General features: G+C 37.6%; 1 protein-coding gene across 1 annotated transcript in view; it reads right to left on the bottom strand.

The window, feature by feature from the left end:
• The window catches only part of ITGA8 (integrin subunit alpha 8), a 191,843-nt gene that overhangs the window by 134,029 nt on the left and 33,166 nt on the right, over window positions 1-24,648 (bottom strand). Inside the window, exons 3-7 of the mRNA XM_006098219.3 lie at window positions 18,691-18,791; window positions 15,536-15,659; window positions 4,927-4,988; window positions 3,847-3,892; window positions 773-898 (exon numbers count right to left, since the gene is read on the bottom strand). Coding sequence (XP_006098281.1) covers window positions 773-898; window positions 3,847-3,892; window positions 4,927-4,988; window positions 15,536-15,659; window positions 18,691-18,791 — 459 coding nt within the window. The remainder of the gene's footprint in view (window positions 1-772; window positions 899-3,846; window positions 3,893-4,926; window positions 4,989-15,535; window positions 15,660-18,690; window positions 18,792-24,648) is intronic.

Genomic DNA, 24,648 nt, shown 5'->3' with positions numbered 1-24,648 from the left:
TATAAAGAGAAAAATTAATCACACCAATATGAACACTTTTGTTCTAAATCCTGGAAGCATAATATTTCTGACTGTGGCAACAGAGTCTGAGATCGCTTTTTAAAGCAGGACTGCTTCGTAACCCACCTTGAAGTATAAATGGCGACCAGTGCATTTTAGTCACTGATTCATCATGATCAGACATGCCACTCAGAAAGGTATCGCCTGTGCTCAGGTTTTGCTACTTCTGATCACCACCAAGGCCTCTTTCCTAATTCATTTAATGATGGTTTTCCACAAATTTCACTTAGATCTAAAGTGAGGTGAGATCACAAAACATAACTATTTTTTAAATGCATTGATCAAAATGCCTATTAGAATAGCACAGGTGGGAAACAATAGTGGTGAAATGGCATTGTGTGGTTTGCACATGATGAATTCTCAAACATTCTAGCAACTGGAAAGTCTCTTGCTGTTGTAGAAACTGGAACGGCAACTATCATGTTGCCTGCATTGTAGTCCTGGGCAGCCCCACCAATACACAGTATCTATCACTGGGAAAATATTTTATGTGTCAGAGGCTATTACAAAGCCTATAAAATAGCTGTCAAATCATGTAGGTTATACATCATGACTGAATCAAAAGAAAGGAAAGTTAAGAGTCCATCTAAGCTAATAAAAGAAAACATTTATAAGATGCCAAAATAATATCAGGTAACTGAGGAATAAACTATGTCCACACATTTAATATGTTTGTCTTTTAAGGAAACAAAAGTGTCTTGAGTTATCTCACCGAGGTAACTATCATCGTTGGAAGTTGGGGCCACTTGCGTCTGTTTTTCTCCAGCCAGTTTCCTTAGAATATCCTTGAATGAGTAATTGTCAATGATGTCTGCAATACTGGCTGTGATCACCTGACCTGCGTTCAAACAAATTATTACATTAACTGCATGTCTGAACCTCTGAACAACACACACTCCTTCAAAAGTGATTATGGAATTGCTTGCATTTTCAACGATGGATTTTCTTCCTGCCACCAGAACTGCAAGTTGAAGTTGGTTACAGCTGGGAGAGCTTTCCATTCTGATGGAAGAACCAAGGATGAACTATATAATTTATCTGTCTCCCTTCACCATACACAGCCCCCGACCTTCAAATGACAAGCATACCTAAGAGTGAAGACATCTGTAGGCAAAATTTATGTGATTAAATTTTTATTCCAGGATGTTCTAGCTAGAACAAACATCATCCAGCTTTGATACCATCTAGCCAAGTTATAACTTCTTACTCGTGGGGAAACTGAGACCTAAAGAGCTTAAGTGCGTGCATTCTCTAAGGCCACGTGGTGGTTTTGCTCTTAGGTATTTGGCATTACAACGAAGGTCTCCTTTGGCATTCGTTCTAATTAGACTATTTGTGTTCTCAGATAATACAGATGGTTTAAATCTAAAGCATTTGATTAAAAATTGTGAAACATAGCTTTGTTAAAGGGAAAAATTACAAAATCTTTGAGCCTTTTACTTTTTACGCTAAAATGTACACATGGAGTATAATATTATGAAAGTGGGAAACAGCTAGGTATAGTGAGATCCAGAATTTTAGCAAGAAAAAAAAAAAAAAAAAAGGAATCCATGGCCACAAACATTGATATGACCAGAACTTTGGTTAAACTCTCCCATATAAAGCCACTATCAGAAGTCTTGAAATAGGCTTGTATTGGGATGAACAGAAGTAAAAAAGATGGCCAGCAATTTCCTACTACAATTTTCATGCCTTCCGATATCTATTACGGACATCTAAGGAAAAAGTGTGATCTCATGCTCTTTGGGAGGAAAATAGAGGAATGCTTTCAAGAAACTAACATTTAATATTAATTTTAAAGCCAAGTTATTCTTTGGGAACTCACACATAATTCCCACAGTCTTGCTTAAAGTCCAAAAGGAATAAAACTGTCAAAGTAGGCCATAAATATATCCAAATGACTGTGCCTGAAATGACTGTTCTTATATTAAGACAATGGTATTTACACATGGATTTCTGAACAATGACTGTCGAATTTGCCAATTTTCTCTAGGTTAAAGCTAAATACCCACTTCTGCCTTTTCTTGTTTCCTCTAGCTGCTTCTATAAACATTACAATCTTAAGACTGAATAAAATCTTAAATTATCTGTCTCAGAGAAATGCTTCCTTGATATGGCTAATTTTTGGCAAATCATCTGTATTAGGCATTTTCCAATTTAAGGAAAGAAAAAATTAAATTAATCAAGTGATTACAAGGCAATCTTTTTAAATACAATTTTTAAATACAATCTTAATTTTCTATCCATCCACTGCATAAATTATATTGTTTTGCGTTTGCAAAATAATTTTTAAAGGCTGAAATGTTAATTATTTGATGTTCATAGTTATATATATGTGAATTAAGCTTAACAGTAAATTCATATAAACTTTTATCATAAATTCATCTCTCCTGTATCTTTCCCATTGCTTTTTAAACATAATCAGGTCTTTTGCAATTAAAAAAAAACACACCCTCAGTCAATGATTCATCTTTCTCAGATTTTACTCTATCTTTATATTAAACTCTACAGCCAAAATTCAGTGTACATTCTCTATAATCTCTCATTAGGCATCCTGTCCACAGCCATGGCTTCAGTTATCACATTATATAAGTTTGTTGTTTATTCAGCCACATGAGGTTGGCTAAATAGGTTGGTGTGGACCAAATGTCTTCATGGATCTGTGTGCAAGATCATTTTCACACAGTCCCTCCTCTCTTCATCTAGTTACTTCCTACTCAGGGTTCAGATCTCAGTTCAGGATTGCTTCCAAATTAGTTAACCTGTGAATCAGAGGGCCTTAGCCTGGTAGCTCAGTGGGTTAGAGCATTCCGATATGCCAAGGTTGCAGATTCGAGCCCCAGTTGGAACACTTATTAAGAATCAACCAGGCTTGGCCGATGTAGTCCCAAGAGGTCGCTGGTTCGATTCCTGGTCAGTGCATGGTCAGGGCACATGCACGAGTGCGCTGGCTTAACCCCCCCCCCCCACCATAGGGTCCCTCTCTCCCTCTCTCTCTCTCTCTCTTCAATCAATAAAATTTAAAAACCATAAGAATCAGAGTAACTCATCCCCTCTGGCAGATGCTATCCTGCCCCTGAATTCAGGTTTTCCTACTAAACAGAACACAGGCTGTAGTCCAGCTCCCTGTCAGCCAGTGTTCAGAGGCTATAACACACCTACATACAGCCACCCTGGAGGAGCTTCCTATACTCTCATGGCACCATCTTGACATACCCTTCCTTCATAGTGAGTATCATGCCTGGGGTTTCTTAATATTTGTATGAATATTCCTTTAATGCAGCGGTTCTCAACCTGTGGGTCGCGACCCCTTTGGCAGTCGAACGACCCTTTCACAGGGGTCGCCTAAGACCATCCTGCATATCAGATATTTACATTACGATTCATAACAGTAGCAACATTACAGTTATGAAGTAGCAACGAAAATAATTTTATGGTTGGGTCACAACATGAGGAACTGTATTTAAAGGGCCGGAAGGTTGAGAACCGCTGCTTTAATGCCTGTGTCTTTCCCCAGGTCGTAGCCTCTGTGAGGGCAGGAAAATGTCTAATTTTACTCATTATTTTGTCCCGAAGCCTGGCATAGCCTCAGTAAATAGTTGGTGAATAAATGAATTAAGCTGCAACAGTATAACGAAGTACAAACTGAAATATTTCACTGAGTTGAGAAACTATGAACATAGATATGAAATTAGCATCATAAAAAGTCAATGTTTGATGTTCCTGGGTTTCATCCGCTTGTTAGTAACAACAAACAGGCACGTCTTCTCTGCTGACAGGACATACCTTGCCAATAAAAACTCCCAGGTCCTCCTACTATAAGGTCTCCATTCTACAAAACAGAAATGGCAATAATTGGAAAAGAAAAACAGGTTTTTTTAAGGGTGATAAATCACTGTTAATAAGCTTTGTTCTAATAATTTCTTGGACATAAAAAAACAATTTTTAAAAGAGGCCTTTATATCTGAGTCATGCAGGCCATTTTATTTTCCTTTTTTGCTTTCAATTATTTAGTGTGCTATATTATATACTTTTAATTTGACTTAACTAAGTGAGTTGAATTCTCTCCCTTGAGAATATATAATTTCAGTTATTTGGCACTGCCTCAGGTAAGCAAATTATCTACATATTTATGTACAATTAGCAGACATGGCCTTTTGAGCCTTGGCAATAAAATGAAAATTCAGTTTCTATTTATCTCAAGGCCACAGTAATGCCTATTTTTTCCATACACTTGCAAACCCACCTTTCCCAAGAGAGAGAACAAAAACTAGCAAATACAAATTTTCTTTCTTATTTACAACCCCACCTTCTATCCTCTGCATCCTTAACTTTCAGTGGGGAAAGAAAAAAAGACAACAATGTTGATGAAATTTATACTATTTTTAAAACCATGGAATATTTGCCTCCTATATTCTCACTAAACAACTCTGTTTTTAATTTTGTGAAAGGATATGTGAATTTTAACACATGTTAAGCCAGTCAATTACAGGGAAGAAATAAAACAATTTATAGATTCTTGTTAACTTTTCAGAAGCACATTTCTCTATTGAGTTTTTGAGATTTCTTTTTCATTAAAAAAAAAAAGATAACCTCAAGGGGTAGGAAGAAAAAACTGTTGTTTTTCATCATCTGTATTTTTTACAATTTTAATAGGTTATCATGTGCATAGATTACTTTAATAGAAATAAAAAGTAAACAATAAAAATTAAAGTTGTCAAAAGAAGCTAGATACAGACCTACAGTTTATTTTGGTGGTGATGGTTACTGGGGGGTTGGGGGTGGGAATGGGAGTGGGAGGGAGAGGTAAAACAAAAATCAAACAGATAAGATAATATTAGAAGCTACAAGACCAAAGGAATTCACCTTATAAAAATCCAGACTAAATCCTGCTTGGCAGTAACCCTGGCCTTCAGGATCAGCATTACCTAGAATAATCAAAATACATGTTAATAATCAATTCAGGATATTCTGCTGTTTTCTCTATAGACTTCTAAATGCAAAATTGTCCATATGTGGTTTATATTTATTTCTAAATTCATTCCAAGTAATTTATTAAACATATTTCGGTCTATTTTCCTGTCCTAAATAACGTTGTGATTCTAGACGAATATCCATGGGAATAATGTCCCTTGGAATTATTATATTGGGTTTTAGAACTCATGTTTGTTTGAGGAAATAAAATCTCCATCTCTCAACTATTTTCCAAGTGGCAGCAATGTGTTTCTGTGTTGCCCACATGTTCCTAGTGACGCCGGACATGTCATTCTTAAAGGCAATGTCCTATTGAGAAAGGGAAGCTGAATGTGGTCACCTGGGTGGATGCTTTCTGTTCTGGGGTCACCAATAGGATTTCAATTTTGAACCTCTCTACAGGAATTTAACTTTAACATATTCTATTGTCATTAGTAAAGTCAATTTGGAAATTGTATTTCTGGTTACAATGAATCTCACATGAACACTGCAATGCTAGTGTTCACAAAGAGAAAACTCTCTAGTAATGGCTTATTTTGTACTCTATCCAATATAATTCACTAACTGAATGTCCAATAGGATCTTATAGAGTGGCCAACACGTGGATTCCCAAGATATTGTTATAAAAAGTCTCTAGGACATTTGGATCAGGAATTTACTACTTGTCACTTATACTTTAAAGAAGTTCCCTACAACTTCTAAAGTGCTGAAATTAAAACCAAAATGTAGTTCAGTAGGGATGATCTTAATCATTATATGGTTGGATAGGAATATGTAAATAATATTACTTCTCTCTTATCAAGGATATTCCTGAGTGGAAACTAAAATAAGCAGGCGGGAAAGGAAATGCACACCATCACAGGAAAAATGTATAGGCTGGGTATGTGCATCTTCCAGAAGCTTTTAAAAATGGATCTGGTCTTTCCAGCTCTTCCTAGAATGTTTTTGGTTTTGTTTTGGGTTTCCTTTGTCATTACTTAGTTAATTTTAGCATTGTCATCATCCATTCTTTCCAGATGCTGCTTTTATATTTTAAAATAGTTTTCTACCTCATACACTGTAGATTTTTTATGAGATCTGTTTTTAATTCAAATGTCAATTAATGCTTTGTGTATTTAAGCTAAGGTCTTATTTCAGCTTTATTAAGGTATACTCAATATACAAAAAAAATTATACATTTTAATGTATACAGCTTGGTGAGTTTGGACATATGCATACATTCATGATACCACCAGCACAGTCACCTTCTAAATTGTGTCCCTTGCTTTTTGTTGTTATTTTGTGTGTGTGTTAAAAACAGTTGACATGAGTTTACCCTCTTAACAAATTTTTACATTTTCTTTTTAAAATATTTTTTATGTTCCAATTACAGTTGACATGCAATATTTTATTAGTTTCAGATTAGTACATTAGTACATTAGGACATTCAGTTAGTACACCCCAGTGGTTAGACATTACATAACTTGCTATGTGACCATCCCAATAAATCTCATACCTGTCTGACACCATACATAGTTCTTAGAATATTGACTATATTCCCTATGCTGTACTTTACATGACCATGAATATTTGGAAACAACAAATTAGTGCTTCTTAATCCCTTCATCTTTTTCACCCATCCCTCCCAAATCCTTCCAACCATCAAAATATTTCCTGTACCTATGATCTGTTTCTGTATTGCTTGTTCCTTTATTTTGTTTTTCATAGTCAATTGTTGATAGACATGTATTTATTGCCATTTTATTATTCATATTTTTATTCTTTTTTCTTCTTCTTCTTCTTAAACAAGACCTTCAACATTTTATGTAATACTGTTTTGGTGGTGATAAACTCCTTTAGCTTTTTCTTATCTGGGAAGCTCTTTATATGTCCTTCAATCCTAGATGATAGCTTTGCTAGGTAGAGTAATCTTGGATGTAGGTCCTTGATTTCATCACTTTGAATATTTCTTGCCAATCCCTCTGGCCTGTAAAGTTTTGTTGAGAAATCAGCTGACATTCTTACGTGAGCTTCCTTGTAGGTAACTAACTGCTTTTCTCTTGCCGCTTTTAAGATTCTTTGTCTTTAACCTTTTGCATCTTAATCACGATGTGTGTTAGTATGGGCCTCTTTGGGTTCATCTTGTTTGGGACTCTCTGTACTTCCTGCACTTATATGTCTATTTCTTTCAACAAGTTAGGGAAGCTTTCTGTCATTATTTCTTCAAATATGTTTTCAATTCCTTGCTCTTTCTCTTTTTTTCTGGTACCCCCATGAAACAAATGTTTGTACATCTGAAGTTGTCCCAGAGGCTGGTATCCTCATTTTTTTTTATTCTTTACTGCTGATTCCCTGTAAATTTCTGACTAGTTCTTTTTTATGATTTCCATGCCCATTTATATGCTGTTTAAGTTTTTACTAAATACACCTATTCTTCCCCTAAGTTCACTGAGCATTCTTGTAACCAGTGTTTTGCATTCTTGTAACCAGTGTTTTGAACTCTGCATCTAGTAGATTGCTTGTCTCCATTTTGTTTAGTTCTTCTTCTGAATTGTTGTTCTATTATTTTATTTGGGCCATGTTTCTTTGTCTTCTCATTTTGGCAGCCTCCCTATGTAATTATGTATTAGGTAGAGCTGCTACATCATTTGGGCTTGGTAGAGTGGCCTAATATAGGAGGTGTCCTGTAGGATCCAGTGACACAGCCTCACCATTCACCCAAGCTGGGCACTCAGGTATGTCCCTCCCTTCCTCTATGTGGGCTATGTACATTCTCCTGCTGTAGTTGAGCCTTGATTGCTGATGGTATGTCAGTGGGAGGGATTTACCACCAGGCCAGTCAGCTGCAAGGACTGACTGTGATCAACACAGAGGATCAGCTGTGCAGGGACCCACTCCACAGGCAAAACTTACTTCAGCAGGGCTCTGGTCCCACTGAGTCCACCTCTTGAATCTGTTGCTTGTGGAGGTGGTTGGGTGCTGCTTCAACATGGTCTAAAGCTTTCCACTGGGTGTTCTGGCTCTAAGGCCTCCAGGGAGATACAGGCCATGATCACTCACTCCCTCAGGCCACCCAGCATAAACTACAAAGCCACCTGCAGATGGCTGCTACTTGTACTGGCCTTTGAGGTGCCTAAAAGGAGCCAAGCTGTGAACCATGTCTGCCTCTAGTGCCAGGCTTGAGGCCACTTAGTGAGAGGTATGGGGCATGCTAAAGCCTGGTGCTGCTTGTTTGAGATATTTTAGAAAGTCTAAGGCAGCAGCGTCAACCTTTCAGACTTCACGGACCACCAGTTGGTGACCGCTGGTCTAAAGCATGAGCCAAGAAAGACCATTCATATGGAAAAGCCACTGGAAACAGCCTTGGGTGGGCCCACAAGTTCTTGGAAGTAGGGGGGTCTCAGGGAATCACAGGTGGGGGCAGTGATAGCCTAGTTGATGGAGACTAAGATATGGTGCCCAGCTGCTGACTCTATGGAGGAAGGGTTCAGAAAAGGAACAATGGCCTCTGCCAGCACTTCTGTCTAAGAGAAATCTGCCCCTCCCGATCCTCCCCATATTTCCCTGGTGCCTTTCAAGCTGCTGTCCCAGCACTGGAGCTCAGAGGAAATGAGTCTGTGTACAGGCCCACTAAGAGGAACTGCATGGGCCTCTAGCAGCCCTCCTTCTCAGCCACAATTCCTGCTGATTTTCACAGCTAGAACTTCTCTTCCTGGCACTGGAACCCTGGCCTTGGAAGACTGGTGAGGGGCTGGGACCACCTCAAATCTTTGCCCTTCCTACTACGCAGCTAGATTTCAGGCAGTTCTGAATGATGGTTTTTCTGTAGTTTAGTTTTAATTTTGATGTTGTTTTGGGAGGATGTGAGTACTGCATTTACTTACTCTGCCATCTTGACCCTACCCTCTTAACAATTTTTTAAATATATTTTATTGATTTTTTACAGAGAGGAAGGGAGAGGGATAGAGAGTTAGAAACATCAATGAGAGAGATACATCGATCGGCTGCTTCCTGTACACCTCTACTAGGGATGTGCCCACAACCAAGGTACATGCCCTTGACTGGAACCGAACCTGGGACCATTCAGTCCGCAGGTCAATGCTCTATCCACTGAGCCAAACCCCTTAAGGCTTAACAATTTTTTTTAAAGATTTTGTATTGATTTTTAGAGAGGGGGGTGGGAAGGGAGAGAGATAAACATTGATGTGAGAGTGAAACATTGATCAGCTATTTCCCACATGCCGTCCACCAGAAATCAAGCCCACAACTTGGACATGTGCCTCGACTAGGAATCAAACTGGCAATCTTTTGGTATATGGGACAATGCCCAACCAACTAAGCCACAACAGCCAGAGCTCTTAACAAATTTTTAAGTGCATGTCACATTACAATGTGTATTAACAAAATTTGTTCTTTTTTTAAATATATTTTTTATTGATTTCAGAGAGAAAGGAAGTGGGAGAGATAGAAACACCAATGATGAGAGAGAATCATCGATCAGCTGCCTCCTGCATGCCCCTCATTAGGGATTAAGCCTGAAACCCAAGCACCTGCCCTGCCCAAAAATCAACCCATGATCTCCTGGTTCATAGGTCAATGCTCAACCACTGAGCTATACCAGCCAGGCTGTTCTTTTTGTTGTTCTTTTTTTTAAATCCTTACCTGAGGAAATATTCATTGATTTTTATTTATTTATTTATTTTTAGTTAAAGGGCAAGGGGGAGAGAGAGAGAGAGAGAGAGAGAGAGAGAGAGAGAGAGAGAGAAACATCGATGTGAGAGAGAAATACTGATCAGTTGCCTTCCTGTATGTGCAACTGGGGATTGAACCTGCAACCTAGTTATGTGCCCTGACTAGGAATGGAATCCAAACTTTTCAGTGTATGGGATAACACTCCAACCAACTAAACCACACCAGCCAGGGTGACAAAATATGTTCTTTATAACTATATTTTGTGCTTTTTAGTAATGAATGCTATAAAGCTCCCTAAATGCTCATCATTAAAACATCAAATATCTGTCTCATCAGAAATTCATGTGTATAAATACTTGTATGCATCCAGTAATGTATGTGAATAAATGGTACATAATTATGTAAACATATATATGCAATCTTGAGTATATTTCAGACATGTATTTTTTAATGCATAAACCTTTCTAAAAATCTTTTTTAAAATCAACTCTGATGTTTTTATTTTTAACGGTGTAAATTATTCAAAAGAGGAAATATATGACCATGCTTCAAACAGGAAATTGAAAAAATAAGAGAAAATAGTAATTTTTCTTAAAATTTATTGAGAAAATAGCCAACTTCAAATGTTTAAGTGGTGATTATAATAGAATGTGGGTTCCTTCTTTTATAAAGTAAGTTTCTCTCTTAGAATTATAGTTCATGATGGCTGAAGAAATCTTTCCTCCTGGAACGTCAGAGCATCTGTAAATTTACAGTTATGTTGCAGAGTGAACTCAGGTCAAGGGAATCATGCTGACTGTTCACTATTCTTTGTTGGCTTTCAAAGTAGAATGAAGGATGTGTGTTAACCACCTGATTTATGAATGACTAAAGTAGGAGCTATCAGCCTGCCATTAATATGAATGAGCCTATTAGCACCCACATTGCTCACAGTAACAGTGGAGGGGGTTTGTGGTGTAGAATGAACATGAGAGCACTCTTTAAATTCTGTTTTGTGAAAATAATATTGCTGATGTTCCTGTTCTGCGAGATTGACCATATGCTCATGAACAAGCTGGCTTTGTGTTAATAAACTGTGAACTCCTGAGGACAGGAAGTCTGCTCCTTAGGTGCATTGGTGGGAGAAGAAATACTCATGGTTGGAGAAAGACTAGTAGGAGGATGTGAAACCATATGAATGTATACGAGCGTTGAAAGAATTCCCCACACATCTAGATGCCACATGCTGTATTTTAATCTGAGCTCTCCCATCATACAGGCAGCCAGATAAAAAGGTAGAATGGCCCTGGCTGGTATGGCTCATTTGGTTGGAGTGTCGTCCTGTATACTGAAAGGTCAAGGGTTCAATTCCCAGTCTGGACATATGCCTGGGTTGCAGTCCAGTCCCTGTTGGGGTGCCTACAATAGGCAACGGATCGATGTCTCTCTTTCTCTTTCTCCTTCCCGCCCTTTCCTTCTCTCCAAAATCAATAAACATATTATAAGGTGAGGGGGGAAATGGCAGAACACAAGGCAGTGACCAATTTTACAAATGATTATCCCGTACATTAGTTAGAAGAATATATCATCAAGGCAAGACACCTGTGAAGGATGGACTCAGCATTTTAGCGAGGATAGTTTACTCGTATGGGGCAGTGTTGTAGTTGGCAGTTAGACAGACATGAGCAGAGCATGGCCAGGTACAGGAGGTCACCAGGGCAGAAAGCCCCCGGTGCCTAGCACCGGACAATTGGAGGTTTGGACCTCGACCCCAAGGTAACCTTTCCTTCCCTAGCATAACACTAGAGGCAGTTTAGACCCCCTGACCTTTCCTCCCTAGACATAACATCTAGGCCTCAGTTGTATTTCAGCCCCAGACCCAGAAAAGAAGCAAAACCAGACAAGCAAAGAGGCTGACCTCAGGACCAGCTGCATTGAATAAGGACCCCTTGCCCGGAAAGGACACGCCTGGAAAACTGCTGAATATTCTATTGAATCCTTCCCCTGGGACCTGCCCTAAAATCTCCACCCTTAGGACAAAGGACCCAGGCGCTCTCATTCCTGGAAGCCCAACAGTGCCTGCCCCCTCCGCCTTTCTCTCTCCTTCCCCACAGGGAGTCACCTTTACCTTCCTCAATCCTGAACTCCAAACTCCAAGGGCCCTTCTTTTGCCTCTGTAACTTGTTTCCTGAGCCATTTCTTCTACCACTCATTTCTTCCACCTCTGTGACTTTCTAAGTAAATGTTCTCTTATAGTTTGAGTCTTGGCTCTGAATTCTTTCCTAGCCAGAACTCAAGTACTGAAATTGCTGAACCAAGTCTGATCTGAACCCATCGGTTTAACACCTGGTGCCGTTCCCGTGGCTGCTGACAGTATCTTTAGTAAATCATGAGAAGTATGATGTGGAGAGGTGTAAAAATTGATGAAACAAGTTCAGTATTGAATCTCAGCTCTACCATTTATTTTCTGGGTAGGTTAGGGATTTATCTTTCTACCTGACTTTTATAGCTAATAACAACAACTTCTTACTGAACGCAGGACCACAGTACCTTCAGTGGAACATGGCACAAAATACACCTCTTCTTGCTGTAGCCGGTGCCTTGAAAGCGCCCCATTTCCCTACTTCCACAAGCATTTACGAATAGAGCCCTTCCCATGGTCCTGTTAAAAGTTCCTCTCTCCACCCAGGTCATGTCACTCCCCTCTCTTGACTTGCTATATTTTTCTTGGCAGTACTCTTCACTACCTGACATTATATTAGAAACTTATTTACTCTTTAAAATTTTTTATTGAGATAAACTTGATGTATAACACTGTACTAGTCCAAGGTGTACAACATAATTTGATATATACATATACTGTGAAATGATCACCACAATAAGTTTAGTTAATAGCCATCACCACACATAGTATGGTTTTTTGTTTTTCTTGTGATGAGAGTTTGTAAGATATGTCTTAGCAACTTTCAAACACATGATATAGTATTGTTAACTATAGTTACAAATTATGTTGTACATTGCAACCTTAGGATTTATCTTATAACTGGAAGTTAGAACCTTTTCACGACCTTCACCCATTTAGCTTTCTCCATCACCACCACCATTGCCAACCACCAATCTGCTCTCTGTATCTGTGAGTCTGGTTTTATTTTTTAAGATTTTGCATATAAATGAGACCATACAGTATTGTCTTTCTCTGTCTGGCTTATTTCACTTAACATAATGGCTTCAAGGTCCATCCATATTGTCACAAATGGCAGGATTTTCTTCTTTTTGTGGCTGAGTAATATTCCATTGTGTATGTATACCATATTTTCTTTATTCATTCATCTGTCAATTACCACTAAGTTTATTTCTATGTCTTGGATAATATAAATAATGCTGTAGTGAACATTGAGGTGCAGATGTCTTTTCAAAATTGTGATTTAATTTCCTTCAGATAAATACTCAGAAGTAGAATTGTGGGATCTGAACTTATTTATTTGCATATTTTTTGTCTGTCGTCCCCTCCCGCCCCTCAATGAAGTTTCTTAAAGACATGGGTTTGTTCTCTCTTTTTCTATGCCTTAATCCCTAAACATAAAATAATTAGTGCTCAATGGGTTCAGTAAAAATGTGTTGAATGATTACATAATTGATTCTCATTATCTATAAGAAACCCCTCTTTTAAAATCATTTAAAGTGAAATCCTAATATTTTTTGTTAATCCTCACCTGAGGACACTTTTGTCCATTGATTTTTTTTAGAGACAGTGAAAGGGAAGGAGGGAGGGAGGGGGAGAGAGAGAGAGAGAAAGAAACATCAATGTGAGAGAGACATATTGATTGTTTGCCTCCTGGACTCGCCCCTCGCCCCAGAGAATGAACCCAGTATGTGCCATTGATTGGAACCTAACCCTCAACCCCTTCGTCTGCAGGTTGGCATTCGTAACCACTGAGCCATGCCTGCCAGGGCAGTGAAATCCTAATTTCACTGATATTCATTCAGCTGACATTTGTCATGATATAAGAAAGTGGATAATTTATTTTAGTATTTTAAAACATGAAGTCATAATCTTTTTCATGCCAAAATCCTCACCCAAAACCATCAAAGTTAGCCCTAACTGGTTTGACTCAGTGGATAGAGCATTGGCCTGTGGACTGAAAGGTCCCAGGTTCGATTCCGGTCAAGGGCATGTACCTTGATTGCAGGCACAACCTCAGTAGGGGGTGTGCAGGAGGCAGTTGATTGATGTTTCTCTCTCATCGATGTTTCTAACTCTCTATCCCTCTCCCTTCCTCTCTGTAAAAAATCAATAAAACATTTTTTTAAAAAAAACAACATCAAAGTTCGCTGTTCCACTCCCAAATAATTAGATCTCTATCTCTCAGTAGTCCCTTTATTAACCTTCTTTTGTCACTGTCCATTCTTTATCTTCACGGATTTATTTTTGATACTTGCTCATTATCTTGTCTAAAGAAATCTTGAATTTTAAAAATAGTAACTGAAATAGGGAAATTGTACTTACAGTTTTGGGAATCTAATTTAGGATTGAGTTTTAAAAAATCAATACCCTGAAATCATCCACTAGAAATATCTTTTCTAATGCCATTTTCCTCAATGTGGTCTTGCGAATTATCAAGGAAAAGGATAAAAATCCTTTGGTTGCTTCTTGATAAATTCCAATGACCTATGGGATACACAGAAAAATGGAAGAGTGCATGAGGACTCTGAGTGTATGAAACAATCACTAATAATGTCCCAATATCCTTGGGTATGCCACCAAGATGAAGTGATTAAACAGCAGTGCCCCGAAGATGGCACTGGAAGATTCCTAGAACTTCCAAATGAGATGAGGACCCTACGTGCAAAGAGTCTTTTTGAAAAAATGAGGATTAGATACCTAGAGGAGAAAGTTGTATCGTGCAGATAACCTGAGTACACAGCTGCCAAAGAAAGCAACAGCCATTGAGAGCACAGGCTGGACAGCCACTGACATGCAGTGTGTCCCCAGGTCCAAGCATGAATGTTCACCGAAAAATACAAAGCCTTACACAGTGAGAGGCAACAAGCATTTACTTAAGGTAAAAAGCAATAGCTATTTGGGAATTACTGGTTCAGGCAAAAGCCCAAATATTGTTCTGATTAGGAAACAAAGGCAAGGGGTATTTATGAGAAAGGGAAGGGGAGCAATTGCATAAATAGAAGGAAAGCATAAATGGCACAGCAAAGCTAACAGAGTGACGCTAATTCTAAACAATGTTTTTAATTTTCAATCCAGTAGCCATCAGTCAAGTAGTCATAATATCTGCTTTCTTGTTATCTTTGCAAACAGTTCTTTGGGACACAATGTTGCTTTAGGCCCAGTGTACAGGGTATTTTTCCATTTTAACATTCCAAAGGGTTGAGGCATAGAAGTGTGAGGCAGTTCCTCTGGGGTGGCAGCTCTGGCTCCATTTTAAAGTGGCTCCGTTTATATTTATATGTGTGTGTGTGTGTGTGTGTGTGTGTGTGTGTGTATGTGTATATATATTCACTAACACCATTCTTGTGGTTAAGAAGTGAGCAGTCAGCATTCCTTAGATTGTTGTGTGAATTTTGAATACCAAGTGAGAGTTTAAGGCCTAAGATAAGGATCCAATCAATTCTACCGCAAAATATCTAAAATCCAGAAATTTTCTAAAACACAGAAGAGGATCAGCAGAATCCCATTACTTGGCCCTCATGTTACACCAAGGCATCTTGTAAGACTGAAGTGATCTTTACCCCCATCTCATTTTCTTTCCCATCGGCATTTTGACATTACCTGCACTGTCTACCACAGAAAAGCTCTTGAGCTAAATTTCAGTTTCAAGGAATAAAAATAACTTACTGTTCCGACAAGGAGAGTACTCAGCATATGCACTGAAATTCTGAATTGCTACATAGCAAGTGCCAACTGGGTCCTTTTCTGGTGTGGACTTCAGAGTTCTCCAGTGATATAAGGGAGCACAAGCCTGTGAAACATCAAAGAAAAGCCATGTTTTTTGATGTAGGTTCCCCATACTATGATTTGATTTGACTTGTTGAGTAATATGCCTAAATCTGTGACAAACTACGTTAATTATCAGGTGAATTAATTGGCCTCCAGCATGCTAATGAGTACTTCAGTAGTCACAGTTTATTAAACTTACAAAGCCAATTTGTTAACATTAATGCACCATAGAATTGGAGCAAATTAAACATATACAAAGAAATGCAGTTTTCCCAGATGATTTTAAGTTATATAAAAGTAACCTGGCAAAAGTAAATATTTCATTAAAGCAAAGAACTCCCACTTTTTAAAAATTGGGTCTACATAAAAGCAAATGGTTATTTAAACAGTGAATTAATCAGTGTGACATCTTAAAATGAGAACAAGTTCTGTTTTTTGTCGCATTAAATGAAATTACTCTCAGATCAAAGGATGCAGACTAGTTTGTAAACCTCTGTTTTGTGGATTCTCCTAGTTTATCATTGAAGGGATATCTAAAGACTTTTAAAAACAATGACTTTCTTTTGGATACACTAAGCTTTTATCACAGTGTTCTTGGCTTTATTTTTCATTTACTGGCTTTTATTCATGGCAAACCAACAATTAATTTAAACAACAATAAGGAAAACGTGATTCATGTGTGGAACATTCTGGTTGCTTCTTCAGAAGCTTAGGTTCTAACAAGCATGGTATTTGAAAGGATATCAAATGTGAAAGAAGATATACGAAATCCTCTTAAGATCCCTTGTCTTAGGGCCCTCTTAGTGAACTGACACAGTCTGTGGTTAATACATTTAACATAAGGTGCAAATGGTGAGGTTTGAGCAGTGCAAGCATTCACCTATGTGATTCCATACTGTGCCAGCTGGCCTCATCTTCCCTGTCACCATAGGGTATTTAAATATCTTGACAATTCTTTCCAGTGCTTGCTTGCTGTCAGCTCTAAAATGTTATTCTTTTTATATCTGCTCAGTTTCACACTGATCCTATATAATAAAAGCCTAATATGCAATCGACCAAACAGCGGAATAACCAGTCGCTATGATGCGCACTGACTACCAAGGGGCAGACGCTCAACACAGGAGCTGCCTCCTGGTGGTCACTGCATTCCCACAGGGGTAACGCTGCTCAGCCAGAAGCCGGGCTCATGGCTGGCTAGTGCAGCAGCGGTGGCGGGAGCCTCTCCTGCCTCCATTGCAGGCGGGCAGTAAGGAGTGAGGGATCCCAGACTATGAGAGCACAGGACTACGAGAGGGATGTCTGACTGCTGGCTTAGGCCCGATCCCTGGGGGAAGCAGGCCTAAGCCAGCAGGTGGACATCCCCCGAGGGGTCCCAGACTGCGAGAGGGCACAGGCTGGGCTGAGGGGATCCCCCTCCCAGTGCACAATTTTTGTGCACCGGGCCTCTAGTGTTAAATAAACTGATGTGATATATTTAAGCTTTGACCCAAACTTAATATGTACAACTTGATACCTAGAATCTTCAAAATGATACTTCTGTTTGCAAAAATTTGAAGTTCTAATAATGTCATGTAGAGTAGAATTTAATTCTTGATTCTGCTAAGTTTCAGTGCTCAAATAAAAAAATTAACTTGGAGTCTCTTCCCCCACCCCCTACACGTCTTTCCCCCTGAGAACTGTCAGTCCACTCCCTTTCTATGCCCCTGATTCTATTCTATTCACCAGTTTATTCTGTTCATCAGATTATTTATTCACTGGATTTTTATTTATTTTTTTTTATTTTTTTTTCTGTGTATGAAAGCATGTGTGTTTATTTTTTTTAATTAAATCTTTATTGTTCAGATTTAAAAAAAATTAACTTGAATATATTCTATATTATCCTATTTCCTGTGCATTTTCCTTGAAAATGTAAGCATGCCTCATAACTAATCACTTTTATTATAAACGTGGCATATGATTTTCTTTTCAATGATTCTGAAGGCATCTACAATTATCGAATAAAAGCACAACAATTATGTTACAGATATTTTTAAGACTTAAAGATTCAATACAGAACACCACAAAAAATTTAACCTCAAATAGTTTATTAGATAGAACTAGCTCTTCAATAGTAGTCCACATAAGTCATACACTGCTAAAATATAAAAAATTTTTTACCAATTCTGGAATGTGAGAATTATATCAGTGCAAATACAATACGAGAGCATATTGTAAAAGCTAGGTTTGTAACTAGAGAGGGCTATGTATATTTTATATATTACCTGTTTTATGTCAAAATCTTTTGGGGGGTTAACCACACACCAAATAAAGCAAGGCATTTTCTTTATTAAATCATAATGTAAACAGCTTTTTAAAAAAATCCTAAAGGCCAAAGTTACTGCTTTATTATTGTAAGGAAATTAAAGCCAACAGTTTTAAAAAGTCCCCCGACAAAACAAAACAAAATTACAGTTAGCTTAATGCAGTCATTTATTTCTCAATAATTTAGACATATATTATTGCTCAGAATAATAAGAGAATAGAATCATGAAGTCATAGCATTTTAAAGTTGAAAGCTATTTGGCAGTGAGATTTTTATTTTATTTTAAAAAGTATTTCCTGTGCATTTAATGTACTCAGAGAACCATGTAAGTAGTAGTTATATTTTTAAATAAAGCTTTCCTTTAGTCCTAAAAAGGATCAATGACACCACCATAGATTAACTTTTAATGAATCCTAATAACAGTAGTCCTATTTTTCTAGTCTACTTTTAATCAGCTCTTAAATGTACCTCTGTAAGGTGGAGCTATTATTTTCCTATCTTCCTTAGTTGTTTTTGAAATACTTGAAAATATCTCATTGATCTTCTGGAAAAAAAGCTTTATTTCATACGGTTTAAAAATGCAAAATAGATTATTTTAAGTATTCAATTTCTGTTTTAAAATGTTGGTAAGCTTATCATTGAAAATCTGACATGTTCTTGCATGAAAGGGTTTTTGTAAATATGATTCTTTAAAGCATTTCCGTGTACACTTAATTCCAGAGCCACCCCACAGCCCACAATTCATACTCACCACCACTTTCCCTCTGTGAGCTCTCACTGCTGCTCCAAACCATTGATTCGATTTAAACTCTATGGGTTCCTTGGTTCCATTAACTCTGATCTTTCTGTTGTCTGACAAGGAGTACATCAATTGTTAATAACTTGTAAAATATGGCAGCCAATTAAAGTATGTAATAATAAATTCATCCATTAAAAAATACTTGAAAAACAGTTTTTATAGGTGGGAGCATTTCTCTTTGACTAAGCCTAAGCTTGACTTTCCATTTAGAACATTACCAGTCAAATAAAAAGATGTATTTGAATATGACATTTCATCACTTAACTTAAAAGGAGCATTTTACTACTTATTTTCACACAACTATAAATCTGATGTGGATTCTGACATTCTCAAATCTATACTATTGTCATTGATTTGTATCAGATCAAAGACCAAACATTTATAACTGCTCTAAAGAATTTCTATTCTTTTCCAATAGTAAAACACATGGGAATGCCCCTAATGGGGGAAGCACAAGCTTTCTCAGCATGAGTTAGCAGGAATCAACATGAAAGACTCCCAAAAACTTGGTTTTTAACTGATTAACATGTGTCCACGTAGCCACAGAAAATAACACCTCAACACAGTTTTATATACCCTTTGCAGATGTCAGCATGAAGGGGGCTGCCTGGGTAGAAACTCAACCTAATTATAACACATTTCAAGTCTTAATAAAAAGCAGATATATTTTTTTCCACTCTTGATTCCCTGCTAACATATTTCCCACGTGGTTCTAACTGCATGGTTCTAACTGGAGCATCATCAGTAATAGCTAATGAATTTCGAAAGACATCTGTACTAGGGTACCTTATTGGTATGTGTTTCCTTATGTATGCTTTTCTTCCTTGACTTTATAATAAATGCATTACAAAATGAATTTTAAATTCCTATCAAATGAGGCCAAAATATACACACAATTAACCTTCTATTGAGTTTACATATAATTACAGGCTTTAAAAAAAAGAATAAATCATGTAAACTCAATTTTAACCTGAATTTTACATTTTGACATGTTAGTAGAAAATCATGAATTTCCTTCTTTAAAATGGTATGCAAGTTCTGGAAATACTTACCCAAAATGCACACAATTGGCAAAGAATTAGAGGATCTTACAGATTACAGCATAAAATTAAAAATATAAACATTTCTATTTCCATCTAGGAACCTTAAAAGATTGTAAAACTCAGAGTCAACGGGTCTTGTCACCATTAACTGGATGATCCTGGGCAATTCATTTAATCTTTTGGAGTTTTTATTTCTGCTATAAAATGAGGCTGAGAATACCTTTCCCCTTTCCTCTTTTACAAGTGATCACAGAGTCATAAAGATCACATGAGATAAAGGAACACGAAAGTGCTATACAAGCTGAAAAGTCATATAATTAGAAACCTTGAAACTCAATCTAAGTCAAAAAATTGGAAAGGACCTCACAGACATACAAGCATAATGTGTTATTATTAGTGATTGGTGGTTCTTAACAATGAAATTAGTGACACCTCAGAAGATAGTCAATGTGGTTTAGACTAAGCCCAGGGCAAACGTGCTACCAGGGGCTTTGAGATTTTGAAACTACTAAAAAGAAAGGAAAAGAAGACCAGAACCTCAAAAATTCAAATATACTTACAGGAGATCCCAAAAGGATTTAAGAAAAGTAAGATGCTGGGAGGAAGAAAATGGATTACAGGGAAATACAGAAGCCAGTTCCAAATCAGGCCTCATTTTGCTAGAGAAAGAAATCCCTTAGGAATTTGTGAGGCATCTTTTCTGCTATTATAAGGTTAAACTGTATAACTCGATTCAAACTATAAATTGGGGGTTATTTTTCAGCAACAAATTTCTTCTGGACCTATGGCCTTGAACAGGCATTGCAGGGAAGCAGAAATCAAACAGCTTGTTATTTCATGAAGAAATTTTCATCCTCAAAGTAAGACAATTGACACTTATCACCTACCAGTTGGCAAATAATAATATTCACTGTTTTCAAGATAATAACTTGATGCAGCACTTTGGAAGGACCATTTGGCAACACACATCAAAAACTTAGATGTAGCCGCATGCTCCGGGACCCCCACAGTAAGTCACAGAGTGCATGCCACCCAGCCAGAGTTGCACCACCCAGGCTGTAGGCTCTGGGACCCAGGCCAACCAGGCTGTTGACTCCCGGACCCTCGTAGTGAATCCCAGAGTGCACACCACCCCAGAAGAGGGCTCCTGGACCCCCACAGAGAGTTGCAGAATGCACATCACCCTGGCCAAGGGCTTCAGGACCCTGCAGTGAGTCACAGAGTTGCACGCCACCCTGCTGTGGGCTCCAGGACCCACCAGTGAGTCACACCACCCCAGCCATGAGATCTGAGACCCCGCATGACTCTCATGCCAGTGGGACCTTGCAGCCAACCCTTACCATGGGAGCCAGGACCCTGAGCACATCTACAACAGCTTACACAATAAGGTCGGGGGTGAGCCACATAGTCAGACAACCCGTGAGGAGACTCCATCTACAAAGGGGACAATAATATTAAAAACCCAAATACATCAGGAAAACCTAAATAACTTAAGTATGGGGCTTTCCTAAAACACCCAGCTCAGGAAATCTGAGAGACTGCACCACTGGGTCCCACAAAACACCTACGACATAGGACCACCCCAAAAAAATCTGGTGGCATAGCAGTTTGATCTAAGACAAAGAAACAAATACAAAGGGACAGCAAAAATTGGGAGACAAAGAAATAGCCTCAAAGGAATGAAGAGGAATCACCAGAAAGGGAACTAAATGAAATTGAGGCAAGTAATTTGTAAAAGAAAGAATTCAGAGTAATAGGTACAAGGATGCTCAAATCTCTGAATGAGAATTACTCACAATTCAATGAGAATTATAAGGAGCTGAGAAATATATCAACATGAGTAAGAATTACGAGGAAATGAAGAATGACACAGCTACAATAGAGAAAACAATGGAAGGCTTCAACAGTAGACTAGAAGAAGCTGAGGACTGAATCAGTGGGTTAGAAGACAAGGTAGAAAAACTCCAAGTAGAGCAGCAACTGGAAAAAGAATTAAAAAGCAGGAGGAGAGTCTAAAAAAGCTTTGAGACAACATGAAATGAAACAATATTCACATAATAGGGGTGCCAGAGGAGAGGAAGCTGAGCAAGGATAGAAAACCTGATTGAAGAAATAATGACAGAAAACTTACCTGATTTGGGGAAGAAAAAAGTCACACAAGTCCAAGAAGCACAGAGTCCCAATCAAGATGAACCCAAAAAGAGCTACACCAAGACACATCATAATTAAATTGTAAAACATAAAGACAAAGAAAGAATCTTAAAAGCTGCAAGAGAGAGACAGAAAGTGACCTACAAGGGATCTTCCATTAGACCAGGGGTCCTCAAACTACGGCCCGCGGGCCACATGCAAATACAAATATTGTATTTGTTCCCGTTTTGTTTTTTTACTTCAAAATAATATATATGCAGTGTGCATAGGAATTTGTTCATAGTTTTTTTTTTTTAACTATAGTCCGGCCCTCCAACGGTCTGAGGGACAGTGAACTGGCCCCCTGTTTAAAAAGTTTGAGGACCCCTGCATTAGACTATCAAACAATTTCTCAATAAAAAAACATCAGGGCACAAGAAAGAGAATGAAGTATACAAGGTGATGAAAAGCAAGAAACTAAATCCAAGAATATTCTATCCAGCAAGGCTATCATTCAAAATTGAAGGTAAAATCAGGAGTTCATAGACAAAAAAAAAGGCTAAGGAAGTTTATTACCACCAAACCAACAATGCAAGAAATGCTGAAGGGACTGTTGTAGAAAGAAGAAATAGAAAAAGAGGAAGGAATATGGGCATAAAGAATAAAAATGGCAACAAACAAGTACCTATCAATAATAACCTTAAATGTAAATGGATTAAATACTCCAATCAAAAGACATAGGTAGCTGAATGGATAAGAAAGGATAATATATATATATATATATATATATATATATATATATATATATATGCTGTATACAATAGACCCACCTCAGAACAAAGGACTCATACAGACTAATAGTGAAGGGATAGAAAAAAATTTTCAGACAAATGGAAATGAAAAAAAAACTGGAGTAGCAATACTTATATCTGACAAAATAAACCTCAAAGTGAAAGCCAGAAGAAGAAAGGAGGGCCACTTCATAATACTAAAGGGAGCAATTCAACAAAAGGATATAACTGGTAAACAAATATGCACCCAATACAGGAGCACCCAAATACATAAAAAAAAAACTCTGGAAGATATCAAAGGAGTGATTGATAGCAACACAATCATAGTAAGGGACTTTAATACCCCATTGACACCACTGGATAAATGCTCTAAATAAGAAATAGCAATCCTAAATGACTCACTAGATCAGATGGAATTGACATCATCAGAACATTTCACCCCAAAGCTACAGAATATATATTCTTCTCAAATGCACATGGGACATTTTCAAAGACAGATCACATATTGGGACACAGGCAACGTATCTTCAAATTCAAGAAGATAAAAATTATATCAAGCATCTTCTCAGATCAAAATGGCATAAAATTAGAAACCAACTACAATGAAAAAAATCAAACACATGGAGGCTCAATAGCATGCTATTAAACAATGATTGGGCTACCAAAGATATCAAAGAAGAAATAAAAAGACATCCTGGAAACAATGACAATGAAAACACAACCATCCAAAATCTATGGGACACAATGAAAGCAGTCCTCAGAGGGAAATTCATTGCTCTACAGGCTTACCTCAAAAAAAAAAGAAAGAAAAGAAAAGAAATAAAGAAAAACTGATAATAAACCATCTAACCCTACAACTTAAAGAATTAGAAAGAGAGCAACAATAAAAGCCCAAAGTAAACAGAAGGAAGGAAATAATAAAGATCAGAGCGGAAATAAATGACATAGAGACCAAAAATATATATTTAAAAAGATCAATAAAACCAAGAGCTGCTTCTTTGAAAGGATAAACAAGATTGATGACCCTCTAGCCAGGCTCACCAAGAAACAAAGAGAAGAGAAAGGACGCAAATAAACAAAATCAGAAATGAAAGAGGTGAAGTAACAACTGACCCCAGAGATACAAAGGATTGTCAAAAATACTACAAACAACTCATCTCTAACAAACTGGACCACCTTGATGAAATGGGCATATTCCTAGAAAAATACAATCTTCCAAAACTCAATCAGGAAGAATTTTTTAAAAAAACAACTGAATAGGCCAATAACTACCGATGAAATTGAAACAGTAATCCAAAACTTCCAGCAAACAAAAACCCTGGTCCAGATGGCTTCATAGGGGAGTTTTACCAGACATTAAAAGAACTAAAACCTATCCTCCTCAGCCTATTCAACAAAATTCAAGAGGAAGGCATACTTCCAAACTCTTTCTATGAAGCCAGCATTACCCTAATCCCAAAACCAGATAAAGACACTACAAAGAGAGAGAATTACAGGCCAATATCCCTGATGAACATAGATGCTAAAATCCTTAACAAAATTCTAGGAAATTGGATCCAGAATTACATTAGAAAGATCATAACCATAACCAAGTGGGATTTATTCTGGGGAGGCAAGCCTGGAACAATATCTGCAAATCAATAAATGTGATACATCACATAAACAAACTGAGAGACAAAAATCACATAATCATATCAATTGATGCAGAAAAAGCATTTGACAAAATCCAACACCCTTTTTTGATAAAAACTCTCAACAAAGTGGGAATAGAGGGATCATACCTCAACATATTAAAAGCCTTAAATGACAAACCTACAGCCAACATCATACACAATGGGCAAAAACTAAAACCATTTTCCCTAAGAACAGTAACAAGACAGGGATGCCCATTTTCACCACTCCTGTTCGACATAATACTGGAAGTGCTAGCCATAGTGATCAGACAA

Source organism: Myotis lucifugus, unplaced genomic scaffold (assembly GCF_000147115.1).
Source record: "Myotis lucifugus unplaced genomic scaffold, Myoluc2.0 scaffold_223, whole genome shotgun sequence".
In the NCBI taxonomy this organism is placed as follows: Eukaryota; Metazoa; Chordata; class Mammalia; order Chiroptera; family Vespertilionidae; genus Myotis; species Myotis lucifugus.
This window is presented reverse-complemented; position numbering and strand designations above follow the sequence as displayed.